The 14,963-nt window shown below is 35.0% G+C and overlaps 1 protein-coding gene across 1 annotated transcript in view; it reads left to right on the top strand.

The window, feature by feature from the left end:
* The first annotated feature begins 799 nt into the window (after window positions 1-799).
* Window positions 800-14,963, top strand: part of CEP126 (centrosomal protein 126) — a 199,392-nt gene continuing 185,228 nt past the window's right edge. Inside the window, 2 exon segments of the mRNA XM_068556065.1 lie at window positions 800-927; window positions 7,305-7,424. Coding sequence (XP_068412166.1) covers window positions 800-927; window positions 7,305-7,424 — 248 coding nt within the window.

Raw genomic sequence — 14,963 nt, 5'->3', positions numbered from 1 at the left:
TAAGTAGGAAAATGGCAAGGAAGACGACTTGCAGACGGAATGGCAGAAGCGTCAGGGAGTGGGTGAGAGAATGCAGAGAAAGGAAATTTCCACTCCACAAACCCTTTTAAAAGAGATGGTGTTTGGGGATAGTGATGCTCCAGAAAGACACAACCCAAACCCCACAGCAGGACTCGGTAGTTAAACAACAAATCCTACCCTGAATTATCCCCGAGGCAATCATTTCAGAATCCCCACGGTGGCGTTTGCCTGTATCTGAAGATTTTGCGTCTCACTGTCTTTCATCACTCTCAATACCCTCACGAAAACATCATCATAAAATGGGAGGTAGAACGGAGTCAGGCTCCGAGGCACAAGTCAGCTCCCCATTCCTGCGAAGACTCGGGTCCCTGAGGATGCCAGGGTTCCCGGCCGCCGCCCACAGTCAGCTCAGAGGGGTGGGGGGAGTAGGCGGGAGTCCGCGCCTGCTATTGGCTGCCTCGGGCGCCCCGCCCCCACACCCTGGTAGCCGTCGCGAAGGACGCGGTGTCGGTTGGTTGTCAACATGGCGGAGGCGTTGGGGTCGCGGCCGCCACCTCTGCCATTGCCAGGCAAGGTCGCCGCTGCTGCAGCTGCCGTCGCCACCACAGCCAAGAGCGCCGCTGTGCGGGAACCAGAGCTGCCGCGGCCAACCTTCCCGCCGCTGTGACGCGGGGCCTGAGAGACGGAGTGCAGGGAGGGGCGGAGGAGGAGGAAGCCGGAGCTGCCATGAGGGAGGCGCTGTGGGCGAGCCGAGAGGCGGCGCTGAGGTGAATGAAGGATGATGACCGGGAGGCCCGGAGCCCGGAGCGCGGTCGCGGGACTGGGCACTGAATCCTCGGACACCCGCGTCAGAGCCCCGCTCAGCCCTCGGTTGAGCGGCGGGCGTCACCGACCTGGCGCTTACCTGTATCCTTCCAGCCGTGGCTGCCGGGGTAGCGGTGTTGGAAGCGGGGCCCATCTTTTTTCCCATTAGATTCCCATCATCACAGATGCAAGGTGATAGCAACTAGCTAGTCATCTTAGTGCGGATATTTGTTTCAGTAACTCTCGTTGCTCCCCTTAAACCTGAAATACCATTTTATCCTATTCTAGGACCAATTTCCCGGCCACCTTGTTATCTCACCCCCATTCAACTTTGGTGCAAATTTTTTGTGAGTTTTCAAATAGATCAACCGTGTGTTCTATGGGGATTGTTTTGTCTTCTCGAGTTATGCCCTTATGCCCTTTCCTTCATATTATCCACCCCCTGATTAATCATGCTGCTTGGAGAAAAGAATTCCACAAATAGGTGAAATGTTTTGCCCTCCTGAAACAGTCCGTTTTAACAGTTAACCTAACACTTCCCTAATTTATTTACCAGAGCTGCTAAAGCCTAACACAGTTGGTTAATTTGTTTTGTTTTCCATCCTCTGCCCAGGCTGTTGTCAGAGAGACAACAGACAGAAAATGAGAAGCAAAGGGCCCGGAGGCTTTGCACTGGATTATCTCTGACCTGTCCCTAAGAATTAGTCTAGCCCACCTTTGATATTGCTGTTGGTTGCATTGTAGAAAATTGACAGAATGAAAGAGTTTTGTTTTCAAAATATGTAAACCATGTTTATTCCTTCAGAGAATGTTATGATAATTAGAGTGTAACCTTTGTATTCTCAAAGGACTTGGTTGGTAGTGATGGTGCTGTATAATCATCTTCATTCTTGTCAGAGAATGGAGTGTCTTCACTTTTCAAGTTAAACCCCATTTTCTTATCCTTGTTGTCTTCCACTTCTGGGATGTTGCACTTTTAAAAGCAAGTCAACAAACAATTTTCATTTAGTGTCTGCTCTTTGACTAGGTGCTTGGGATACAACTCTAGTGAGGAAGACAGATATGTACAAAGCTTAACTGATGGTGAACTATCCCCCCTCTGATCATGCTTTCCTCAAGCTTTTAACCCTTCTGTCTTTTCTTTCTTTAGTCAACTTCTCAGAAACCCTGACCTGCAATAGCAGCTTCTAATTCATTTCATCTATTCATTATTAACCCCATTCACTGTGGCTTTTGCCCTTACTACTCCTCAAAACTGTCCTCGCTCAAGAAGTAATCTGAAATAAACTGTATTGCTTTCTGTATGGATTTGATTCTGTCCCCTTGACATTGTATTTTCTTGGACCCCGAACTCCTATTACACTGACCCTGATTTATAGCTAAATCAGAAAATAGGGAAGCACTGTAAGTGGCTCATTGGCAAAGTGTGTCTTTCCATCATTTTCATTAGTGAAATGGTCATGAACTTAACATTTTTAAATTTATGAGGTATGAATATTGATACAACAAAGGAAATATTTGTAAATAAATTCAGCAGTACCTCAAAGGAACAAAACCAAATAGACATAATTCCAGAATTATGTTGGTTTCCTATAAAGAAATGTATTGCTAAAAATATACTTGAATTCTAAATATATAGTTAAAATTATGAAAGTTGTAGGTGATCATTTCAATAGATGCCCAGAGCTTTGCTAAAATCCAACTTTTGCTAGTATGTGTGTATATATATGCATCTGTATGTATATATAATATATAAGTATATATAATATACTTTTTGCTAGTTTATATATATATATTTGCTAGTATATATAAAATTAGTATATATATTTAAATTGGGATAGAGGAATTCTTTTGAACGTAATAAAGACTATGACACTAAATCAAGAATATCATTATGTTACTAGTTGGAGAAACACTTAAGCACCTTTTGTATTATTTTGGATGTTCTTAGTATCTGTAATGTTTCATATTGGATACCTGGTACAAAGTAGGTATGCAAATTTATTGAATTAATGACTAAATTAAAAAAATGAACTGCAGACTTAAAATAAGCAAGTGGCTTGGTAAAATTTCTACATGTGACTTCCAGACATGAATTCAATACTCAGAGGCCATCCGGCTTTCTGTTGTAGTTCTCTCACTCAAGTCAGAATTTCCTAACTCTAAAGGCAAGGAACAAAACCTTATGAAGTTCATCTAATTAAAATTAGCTGAAGTTCTCTAATTTCAATTTCTTAAAATAATTCAAATAGAAATAGAATAAAGAAGTGAAGGTCTTTCATGTCCCCTTCACACTATGCCTCTTGTTTTCTCATAAATATCTCCAGTCTTTTCCCCTTCTATTTTATCCTAGCCCCCACCTTGCCTCTCTTTATTCCCTACCCAGTTTACACCCTATTCTTAATTATCTACACATATTCTCTCACCAACATCCTTGGTTCTTTGCACTCCTATTCTTCCTCAACCACCCAGTAACTACTACAACCCTATTTCTCTACTCCTTCACTCAACAATAAAAATGCTGTCAGAGAAAATAATCACAAAACCACTACAGCTTGATGGTTTCCAGCTTCACCAGAACAAGAACAGGGTTCTCTCTTGTTCCTCTTAATTAGTTTCTGTGCCAGGTCTTGATCACCTCCTGTCACTCGCAGGAGACTGTCTTACTACAATACTTCATAAGAGAATGGATGCCATGAACTCCCTCAGGTCCCTCCCAACAAACAACACAAACCCTCCTACTCCCATCACCACCTTCAATCCCCTACCCTGCTTTTTATTTCACGCTTGCTGATGGGATATCACTTTTACTGTAGAAGGTGAATCCATCCACTTGTGCCCTATTTTCATCACCTCTCTTCTCAGTAACCCTGGATTGTAAATTATCCTAACTCTCTCTTACAATTTACTTCCAACTTTTGTCAAATAACCTTCTTTCCCTACAGCCTGTAAACATGCTCTGGTCTTAACTATCCTTAAAACTAACAATCAAACCCTTTTAACTGTGTTCTACTACCTCCTGTCTCCTTAGTCAAACCTCTAAAAAAGTGTAGTCTAAATTCACCATCTCTACCTTGAGTCACATTTTACACTACATTCCAAAATATGCTTGAACTGATAAAAAGGGTAAATATAAAAATAAATACAAAATCATAAAGGAAAACTGACAGAAAATAGAACTTCACCTTTTTCATAGTTTGAAGGTATAGTAACTTTACCTTTTGAAAAGAAAGAATCAATTTCAAGTGAAAAATATCTCAAAGATAACTCATTAATTTAAAACTTCAGTGTAAGGGGAAATTGTATAATTAAATAAAATAAAATTATCTGGGGAAAATACTTGTAGTAACTATGATAGAGGGTTAATATTTACACTATTCTATCTCTATTGAATTTGCTGAAATTGATTTTTTAAATGACGTTCTTAATAGATAAATGTCCAGTGACTGAACTAACAATTCACCAAAGAGGAAAATAAAAATTAGTTGCCCAACATGGCAATTATTCTATTTTGCTAATACATACATAATAAAACATGACTTTCCATTCGGTCTTTCTAAAAAAAAGTACTGCCTTATGCTCATGAGGTGTAGAAACTCATGTTCATATATTTCTAATGACATGTAGATTTATAGAACCCTTTTAGAAACCAATTTGTCTGTGAGGCACTAAAAGCTATAAAAATGTGTATACCTTTTATCCTAGTTTATCTACTGAGAATTTTCTCCAAGGAAATCATTCAGTAAGCTTTTATTAAGCCATTACCATATTCTAAGCACCATGCCAGGCATTGGAGTTACAGAAATATAGAGGAGACACATATGACGTACCCATGAGGGTGTCAAGTCATCCAGTGAGGGTTAGAAAAAGCTTCATAGGGGAGGAACTGCTTGAGGTGTCCCTGAAAGGATGAGTAGAATTAGCCAGCAAGTGCCAAAAGATAATGGCATACTACATCATGGCTTGTTCTGTTAATAAGTATCTTAGTGTGGCTGGACATCGGAGTCATGCAGGGAAATGTTGAAAAATGAAGTTGAAAAAACAGACCAGATTATAAAATGCTGTATATTCCAAGAAATTTGTAATGCATCATGAAGGTGATAGGGAGATTTTAGAGAACAACAAAGAATGAGAAACTCAATGAGATTTGTGTTTAGCTGGTTTTGTGGAGGTTCAAATGGAGGATGGCAAGTTTAGGAGTACTGTAATAAGATGAGTTAGAAGACTACTGAAGTAGTCCAGGCAAGGGATTTAGAGCACCTGAGCCAAGTCTGTGGAGAGGTACAGAGAAGAAGGAAAAGAATCTGGATGGCTCTAATAAACTTGACAAGAGTGTGGGTTATATGATTCATAGTTATTAGTGATGGTAACATATTTAAAACAACCTAAATGAGCTACACTTAGAAAAAGACTAAATTGGGAGAGGAAGAGATGAGGATGAGGTGGGGTAGATTAGGCTATGCTTTTAAATTATAATCATTATGTATTACGTGCCCATAGTATTCTTGGGTTTGTTGTTGGTTGGTTTTTCTATTGTTAAATATATAAAAATTACCTTCCTTTGAACAAGTATTTAACAGTGATTCTTATGGAAATATCTTACCTTTACAATACAGCTTGTATGAAAAATAAAAGTTTAACCAGCCATCTAATATTTTTTAAATTTGGATACCATACTTTGAAGAGATGCAAAGGCAGCAGTATTTTTTACACCTCGGCAGGCAATATTATATATGTATTATATATAATACATATGTATATTATATAGAGAAAGAGACATTTAATTAAATCTAGCAATATATAGTTGTCAGAACATTATTACAAACATTACATTTGTGATTTTCTTTATGTTCCTGTGGTGAGACTTCAAGCATGTTAAACAGAGAACAGAATTATCTCCACGTGCATCATATTCCTGCATATTTCTCACCTGAGCCAAAGCAACTTCTCCCTTTTCTCCCCCCCACAATGTTGCTCTTGGGTACTCTGAAAGGAAGTTGCACTTTCCCCCACTGCCATGTTGTGACTTCGTAGTTAGCCATCTTGTTAAAGTCTGACTCCTTCTAATAAAGTACTCTATTAGAGAAGAACAAGCTATATCTTTAGCTGTCTCTGTGCTAACAAAAAAAAAAAAAAAAAACAGGTTGCTTCCCTTTCTGTTCCATTTCTATAAATCCTTCAAAAGAAACTTTAAGTAAAAATATTGTGTGTGAGTGCGTGTATTTGTTTATGGTGAGGTAGTGCAAAATTTTATAATACAGGTAAATTAATTATGAGCAATGGCATAACAATGGTTAAATAGCAAAATAATTGAAAGCTCCCATTAGCAAAGTTTGAAATGACCAAAAAGTTCAAATAAACGTGCTTGTTTTGAAATATATAAGGTTTTTTTTACTATGTTGATGCTGAAGCACTGCAGGATCCTAAAATTAACACATTTTGAATTAACAACTTATGTACAGCATAACTTATTATTTAATGTATTTCTTATATTCTGTTTTACCATTAATATTTATGGCATATAAAAAAATCTTGATTAAATAGAACTCTTAAAGAGAATTGCAAACCTTTATTTTGAGGGGGGAAAATTTAAACACACTGTTTATTCTAAAAAGACAAATAGGCATGCCCTGCAATAAATAACTTCAGTACAATCTTGTATGCATCTACATCTAATGATGAGGTACTGAAAATGGTAATTGAATGACCACTTTTTAAAACTTCAAAATCATTAAAAACAGAAAAATACTGTGATAAATTTGATAAAGGCATTCAATAATGCCAGTTGAAATGTAACTAAATAAGCTCGGACATCAATTAACCATATCAATTCAACTTATTTAAAGAAAGTTTAATTTTATACAGTAAATTTCAAATGAATGGATAATTAGGATAACTAAAATACTCCGTATCTGGCAAAATTCTGAGTAAACATTACTGTGTATGGTTTTCCTAATGGTTTGTTTTTTAACTTATGAGTAAATCACTAAGTAAACTATATTCCCAAACTTTCCAGTTATATTGCTATTTGATTTTTAATATTTGAATATGACTTTCATGCTATGGATTAAAGGATCTACTGAAACATTTAATTCATCTGCTTTCTATTAATGAGATATAACCTTCTTTCATTTTTCTATATACATGCCTAAGATAGTAACTTGTTAATAAGTACTCAAATATCTGTATAATGAATGAAAAGATATGTAGTCTCCTTATCTGGGCTCATTATGTCTAAAAGTAATTAATTTTTTCTCCAAAGAAAGTAAGATGTATCTTCAGTTCTAATACCAAGTTGAGAGTTTTTTTACATAAAACATGTGCCGGTCATACACTAACACTGATGTGTACACATACTAATTGTTCCACAAAAAATCATTACATCATTAGTATGAGGCTGTAATTGTATTTATCAGATAGCACTGATACTCATCCACTAAAGACATAAACCACTGTCCTTAACTTTATGCTGCCATTAGAGATATGAAAATCCATTTTGAGAAAAACTTAGAAGAAGAGCGCCAAATATTACTGCAGCAACAAAAAATATGTCGAAATCAAGCACGTAAATATTTTGTGGAGTCAAACCGGAGAAAAAAGTAAGTAACTATTTTATTCAGAAGCATAGAAACTCAAAGTCATAAATTAATCATTTCTCTACTTTGTAGCATTTTATGAACCTAAGTCATGACAGTGTTTTATCTATAAAATTGATCAAGATTTTTGTGGCTTTTAAATTTTATTGTTTTTCTGCCACAGCACAAAGATAGTGATGTATCATCTAGTTTACTGACCATGACTGTAGCAGTCTTTTCTTGTCATAGAACTTATTAGTGTCATATTCACTTCTTAAAATGACTATAAAAAGAATTCTTCATTTTTTGTAACATTTTGTGATAAAAGGTTACCAATTAGCATTTAGGCTCTATTAGAATATATTTGATTTTAATTCATTATTCACTTATATATAATTTTTCTATATGTGCTACCCTCATTCATCCAGTTAGAAAAATGAGGGAAATATGAATAATTGTGGAAATATGATAAAAAAAATTTTATAAATGATTGCCATTAAAAAAAATGCTTTCTAGTATAAACTGGAAACTAAATAAAGATGCAAACCATCCTATCCCTGCTTGACATTTTTCAAGATGTGTTTGAATTATTAGATTTTTTTAATACAGAGTGGTTATGCCATTTTTATTGTTGTTTTTGCTACCTTGTTCATAGTTCTACAATAGGTGAATAGTAGAAAAGCCCTAGAATTTATTACTACATCATTGGGCATATGTTGCAAATCCCATTTGGGGAATACAAAATTGTTTATCTGTAATTTTTTTCTGGCACTGTATTCTCTTTAGATTAACTATATTGCCTGGCGTAGATGAAAGTATTTAATGAAGCTTGTTTTTGTTTTATATTTGTGTATTTCTGTTTTTCTCCTACCTTTCAGCTCCTGAAGCTTATAAAAGGCACATGATAGGCGTTCAATAAAAATGAATAATCATATGTTGAAAGGGTCATGGGCTTTGGAATCAGAGATCTAGGTTTAAATCCTAGCTTCATGAGTTAGAGCAAGTTATTTAATCTCTTTGAGCTTCAGTTTCTCATTTATGATTGGAATTAATACAATCTTTTTCAAGGAATTGTTACATAGAGCAAAAAAGGTAATATTAGAGATGAATAGTTGAGAACGCATGTACAAGTATTTGTCTGTCACACAGTGCTCTTCATTAAGCTTATTTTATTGATTAATAAATTAATATTTGTCAATTGTATATTTTCTAATAATTGTCTTGCTGTATGAAATAACAGGCTTTATATGTGGAATTTGATTCATAAAGTTCCTACCTGTCTTCTCTCATCAAACACCCATAAGAATTCTGATGTAGAAAATATAGAAGAAAATTTTTGGTTTAAAATTCTAAGAGGCAGAACATTTTCCAATGCAATTTCATTATGTTTTATTTTTCTGTCACCTACAGAGGGGTTAAAAAAAAAAACCCTTTTTGTTTTTGTAAAGCCACATAAAAATTTATTTTAAAACACTAATCTTTTGTTTCTATATTTTACCTTTTAAAAGGGGACCAAATTATTTGTGCACTTCTGAATTTCAGAATATGTCTATCATTATGGATTTTTTGGCCTATCTATCTATGCTTAACCTCATCTAAGTTTATGCTGTCTATTCATATTATGGTCATAGAGTTTAGAAAAAAATATTTTTCCTACAAGTAGAGATATTCTCCTAACACTGTTTTTTTCTACAAAAAGAGACAAATTTATACTTTGACATTATCAGTACTGTTTCCCCAATAGTACTCAAAAGATGTTCATAGCACCAAGTGCTCTTTGTTTACTTGCATTAATCGCTTAAAATCACACACATTTAAATTTTCTTGTTATTTATTATTTTTTGCATTTCTATTGCCAGTATTTTTCTTGTATGTTTTTATCACATTCTTAAGTTTTCCATTCTGTCACTCAGTGTCCATACAGTGGAGTCCCCTTTGTTTCCCTCCAAGTCCTCCTCCCTTCATCACTAGGTACTGCTACAATAGATACCGGTTACCTTTTAGACCTAATGCACAACGGGCATCTGAGACTTCCCTTTATTGGTCTCAGGATTGGAGCCACAGTTTCTTGCCTCATAGCATCCCTTTTTCTGTTTTGTTTTATAACATTAGTTTGCTGGATCATATCCTCAGGTAACTTTCTAGTAGGCTGCTTTGTGGACCAAGTAATTTTAATATATACACACATAAAGAAAATTAACTTATTTCCTACATTGTTTTTAATTTTTAACTTTAGAACTATCTTTTGAAAAATTAGTGAATAGGCAGCAAGCATAGCTAATTGAGTACCAATTATTAAACATCATATTGGGAGAAAAAATAATTTTCGTTAATCTATTTTATCACTAAACGTTAGAAATGTCAATAATCTGACTTAACGTGACTTCATGAGGAAAATAAATTGAAATAAATTTTAGGAAGTAAAGAACTCAAAAGGAACCTTCAGATAGTTTTAAAACAATGTAATATAAGCATGTAGGCTTAAAAGTTCAGATGATCAGACAAAACTCCTATGGAACTGTATAACTAACTCGCAGAATAAGAAAGAAAAGGACAGAATGGGGAAAACTGCCCAAATAAAGAGAAGAGGAAACACTACCAAGTGGTGAGAGACAAGCACTTAGGAAAAATCACTAAAATCTATAATTAAAAAAGATTCCTTACATATCCTATAGGCAGAAAAAAAAATTATCTAGAGAATCACGGAATGAATTACTTGGTGAACATGAAGTATGGGGTAGCTGCATTATCTATTTGTGAGAATGATGGAGTTTGGAGTTCCCCATGAAGCAGGAAAAATGTACCTTAGAATAAATAAGAAGGAATTATACTTTAAGCAATAAGTCATATTAATCAAACCTGCATATATAGAAGTTTGGTATAAGCTAAAAAATATAAACAGATTCAAATAAATCCAGATATCGGTAGGTTTAAATATCCATGGGTATATTATCCATAATATATTCATAATATATTAAAGGAAAGTTAAAGGAATTTAGTATATTTAGAAGTTATCTTTGACCATTTAAAATGTCATACAGGACAGCATTTATTCATTCAACTAACAGTTACTGGGTTTCATATACTAGAGGTTAAAAATAAAATGTATGATTCTTGCCCTCAATTTACTAATAGTGAAGTAATAAAGGATGGCAATGCTATGCAATAAATACTATGATTGAGTCACCTACAAGGTGCTGTAGAAGTACATCTCATATACTGCAGGACAAGGAAGAACTCCTGGAAGAGTAAAGTCTTATTAGATAACCAGGAGTTAGGGTACTTAAGAGATAAAGGAGGGCAATATGTGAAAAAGCTAATGTTATGAAATAAAAGACAAAAGTTTTATGTGATTTAGGCACAGCAAAATGTGGAAGGGTATCAGGAAAGGAAGTTATAGAGTTGATAGGAGTCATTTCATAAAATAACTTCTGTGTCAATCTAAAGAAATTAAACCCTATCCTTAGGACTCTGAGATGTTGTTGAAAGAGTGATATCAGAGAAGTATCATGATCATGTTTATATTTTATCTCATTGTAGCAGAGGGGTAGAGGATGAATTGAAAGCACAGGCTGGAGGCAAAGAAGACAGGTAGAAAGCTGTTATAGTGATCTAAGCCAGAGAAAGTATGAAGGTAGAGTAGGGATTGAGTAGGTAGGGTCAATAGGAGTCAAAGGTCAGTTATGTGTGGTGCATGAAGAGCATTGTCAGAAATGGAATACTTATCAATTATGCAAATGTTATTGACATTTTTAATATAAATCTTTCTGAATTGCAATGCATATTTCTGTAATCTTTTATACAAATTATGATAAATGCAATTTGATCTATTCTTTATACCTTAGAATCATTATTATGAGCATCAAATATTCTACTCTGTTATATTACTGTATTTGTCCTTGAGCTATTAAGCTTTATTTAGTTTACAGTACTAGCCTCAACTGGTAAGCTTGGTGAATTCTTTTTTTTTTTTAATTTAATTTTTATTGAAGTATAGCTGTTTTACAATGTTGTATTAGTTTCTACTATACAGCAAAGTGAATCAGCTACATGTATACATATATCTTCTCTTTTTTGGATTTCCTTCCCATTTAGCTCACCATAGAGCATTTAGTAGAGTTCTCTGTGCTATACAGTAGGTTCTCATTAGTTATCTATTGTATATGTAGTATCAATACTGTATATAATCAATCCCAATCTCCCAATTCATCCCCCCCCACTTTCCCCCTTGGTATCCATACGTTTGTTCTCTACATCTGTGTCTCTGTTTCTGCTTTGCAAATAAGATCATCTATACCATTTTTCTAGATTCCACATATATGCGTTAATATACGATATTTGTTTTTCTCTTTCTGACTTACTTCACTGTGTATGACAATCTCTAGGTCCATCCACATCTCTACAACTGACCCAATTTCATTCTTTTTTATGGCTGAGTAATATCCCATTGTATATATGTACCAGATCTTCTTTAACCAGTCCTCTGTTGATGGACATTTAACTTGCTTCCATATCCTGGCTATTGTAAATAGTGCAGCAATGAACATTGGGGCACATGTGTCTTTTTTAATTATGTTTTTCTCTGGGTATATACCCAGTAGTGGGATCGCTGGGTCATATTGTAGCTCTGTTTTTAGTTTTTTAAAGAACCTCCGTACTGTTCTCCATAGTGGCTGTACCAATCTGCATTCCCAACAACAGTGTAACAGGATTCCCTTTTCTCTACACCCTCTTCAACATTTATTGTTTGTAGATTTTTTGATGATGGCCATTCTGACTGGTGAGAAGTGATACCTCACTGTACTTGTGATTTGCATTTCTCTCATAATTAGTGATGTTGAGCATCTTTTCATGTGTTTGTTGGCCATAAGTATGTCTTCTTTGGAGAAATGTCTGTTTAGGTCTCCACCCATTTCTTGATTGGGTTGTTTCTTTTTTTTGACATTGAGCTGCATGAGCTGTTTGTGTATATTGGAGATTAATACCTTGTCAGTTGCTTCATTTGCTAATATTTTCTCCCATTCTGAAGGCTGTCTTTTCATCTTGTTTATGGTTTCCTTTGCTGTGTAAAAGCTAATAAGTTTAATTAGATCCCATTTGTTTATTTTTGTTTTTATTTTCATACTCTAGGAGGTGGGTCAAAAAAGATCTTGCTGCAATTTATGTCAAAGAGTGTTTTGCCTATGTTTTCCTCTAATAGTTTTAGTGTCCAGCCTTACATTTAGGTCTTTAATCCATTTTGAGTTTATTTTTGTGTATGGTGTTAGGGAGTGTTCTAATTTCATTCTTTTACATATAGTTGTCCAGTTTTCCCAGCACCACTTATAGAAGAGAGCATCTTTTCTCCATTGTATATTCTTGCCTCCTTTATCAGAGATTAGGTGACCGTAGGTACCTGGGTTTATCTCTGGGCTTTCCATCCTGTTCCCTTGATCTATATTTCTGTTTTTGTGCCAGCACCATACTGTTTTAATGACTTTGTAGTATAGTCTGAAGTCCAGAAGCCTGATTCCTCCAGCTCTGTTTTTCTTTCTCAAGATTGTTTGGGCTATTCGGGGTCTTTTGTATTTCCATACAAAATGTTAAATTTTTTATTCTAATTCTTTGTAAAATGCCATTGGTAATTTGATAGGGATTGCATTGAATATGTAGATTGCTTTGGGTAGTATAGTCATTTTCACAATATTGATTCTTCCAGTCCAGGAACATGGTATATCTCTCCATCTGTTTGTGTCGTCTTTGATTTCTTTCATCAGTATCTCATAGCTTTCTGATTACAGGTCTTTTGCCTCCTAGGTAGGTTTATTCCTAGGTATTTTATTCTTTTTGTTGCAATGGTAAATAGGATAATTTTCTTAATTTCTCTTTCTGATTTTTTGTTATTAGTGTATAGGAATGCAAGAGATTTCTGTGCATTAATTTTGTATCCTGCAACTTTACCAAATTCATTGATTAGCTCTAGTAGTTTTCAGGTGGCATCTTTAGTATTTTCTATGCATAGTATCATGTCATCTGCAAACAGTGACAGTTTTACTTCTTCTTTTCCAATTTGGAATCCTTTTATTTCTTTTTCTTCTCTGATTGCCGTGGCTAGGACTTCCAAAACAATGTTGAATAAAAGTGGTGAGAGTGGTCATCCTTGCCTTGTTCCTGAACTTAGGGGAAATGCTTTCACTTTTTCACCATTGAGAATGATGTTTGCTGTGGGTTTGTCATATATGACCTTTATTATGTTGAGGTAGGTTCCCTCCATGCCCATTTTCTGGAGAGTTTTTATCATAAATAGGTATTGAATTTTGTCAAAAGCTTTTTCTGCATCTATTGAGATGATCATATGGTTTTTATTCCTCTATTTGTTAATATGGTGTATCACATTGATTGATTTGCATATATTGAAGGATCCTTGCATCCCAGGGATAAATCCCACTTGATCAGGGTGTATGATCCCTTTAATGTATTGTTGGATTCTGTTTGCTAGTATTTTGTTGAGGATTTTTGCTTCTATTTTTATCAGTGATATTGGCCTGTAATTTTCTTTTTTGTGATATTTTTGTCGGCTTTTGGTATCAGGGTGATGGTGGCCTCATAGAATGAGGTTGGGAGTGTTCCTCCATCTGCAATTTTTTGGAAGAGTTTGAGAAGGATAGGTTTTAGCTCTTCTCTAAATGTTTGATAGAATTTGCCTGTGCAGCCATCTGGTCCTGGACTTTTGTCTGTTGGAAGACTTTAATCACAGTTTCAATTTCTTTACTTGTGATTTGTCTGTTCATATTTTCTGTTTCTTCCTGGTTCAGTCTTGGAAGGTTGTACCTTTCTAAGAATTTGTCCATTTCTTCCAAATTTTCCATGTTTTGGCATAGGCTTGTAGCAGTCTCTTATGATCCTTTGTATTTCTGTGGTGTCAGTTGTAACTTCTCCTTTTTCATTTCTGATTTTATTGATTTGAGTCCTCTCCCTTTTTTCTTGATGAGTTTGGCTAAAGGTTTATCAATTTTGTTTATCATCTCAAAGAACCAGCTTTTAGTTTCATTGACCTTTGCTATTGTTTTCTTTGTTTCTAATTCATTTATTTCTGCTCTGATCTTTGTGATTTCTTTCCTTCTACTAACTTTGGGTTTTGTTTGTTCTTCTTTCTCTAGTTGTTTCTAATGTAAGGTTAGGTTGTTTATTTGAGATTTTTCTTGTTGCTTGAGGTAGGATTGTATTGCTACAAGCTTCCCTCTCAGAACTGCTTTTGCTGAGTCCCATGACATTTGAGTCATCATCTTTTTGTTGTCATTTGTTTTTAGGTATTTTTTGATTTTCACTTTGATTTCTTCAGTGATCCATTGGTTATTTAGTAGCTTATTGTTTAGCCTCCATGTGTTTGTGTTTTTTATAGTTTATTTTCTGTAATTGATTTCTAATCTCATTGCGCTGTGGTTGGAAAAGATGCTTGATATGATTTCAATTTTCTTCAATTTACCAAGGCTTGATTTGTGACCCAAGATGTGATCTGTCCTGGAGGATGTTCCGTGTGCACTTGAGAAGAAAGTGTATTCTGCTGCTTTCGGATGGAATGTC

This window comes from Eschrichtius robustus, chromosome 11 (assembly GCF_028021215.1).
Source record: "Eschrichtius robustus isolate mEscRob2 chromosome 11, mEscRob2.pri, whole genome shotgun sequence".
Classification (NCBI taxonomy): Eukaryota; Metazoa; Chordata; class Mammalia; order Artiodactyla; family Eschrichtiidae; genus Eschrichtius; species Eschrichtius robustus.
The sequence above is the reverse complement of the archived record's forward strand: the minus strand, read 5'-3'. Positions and strand labels throughout refer to the sequence as shown.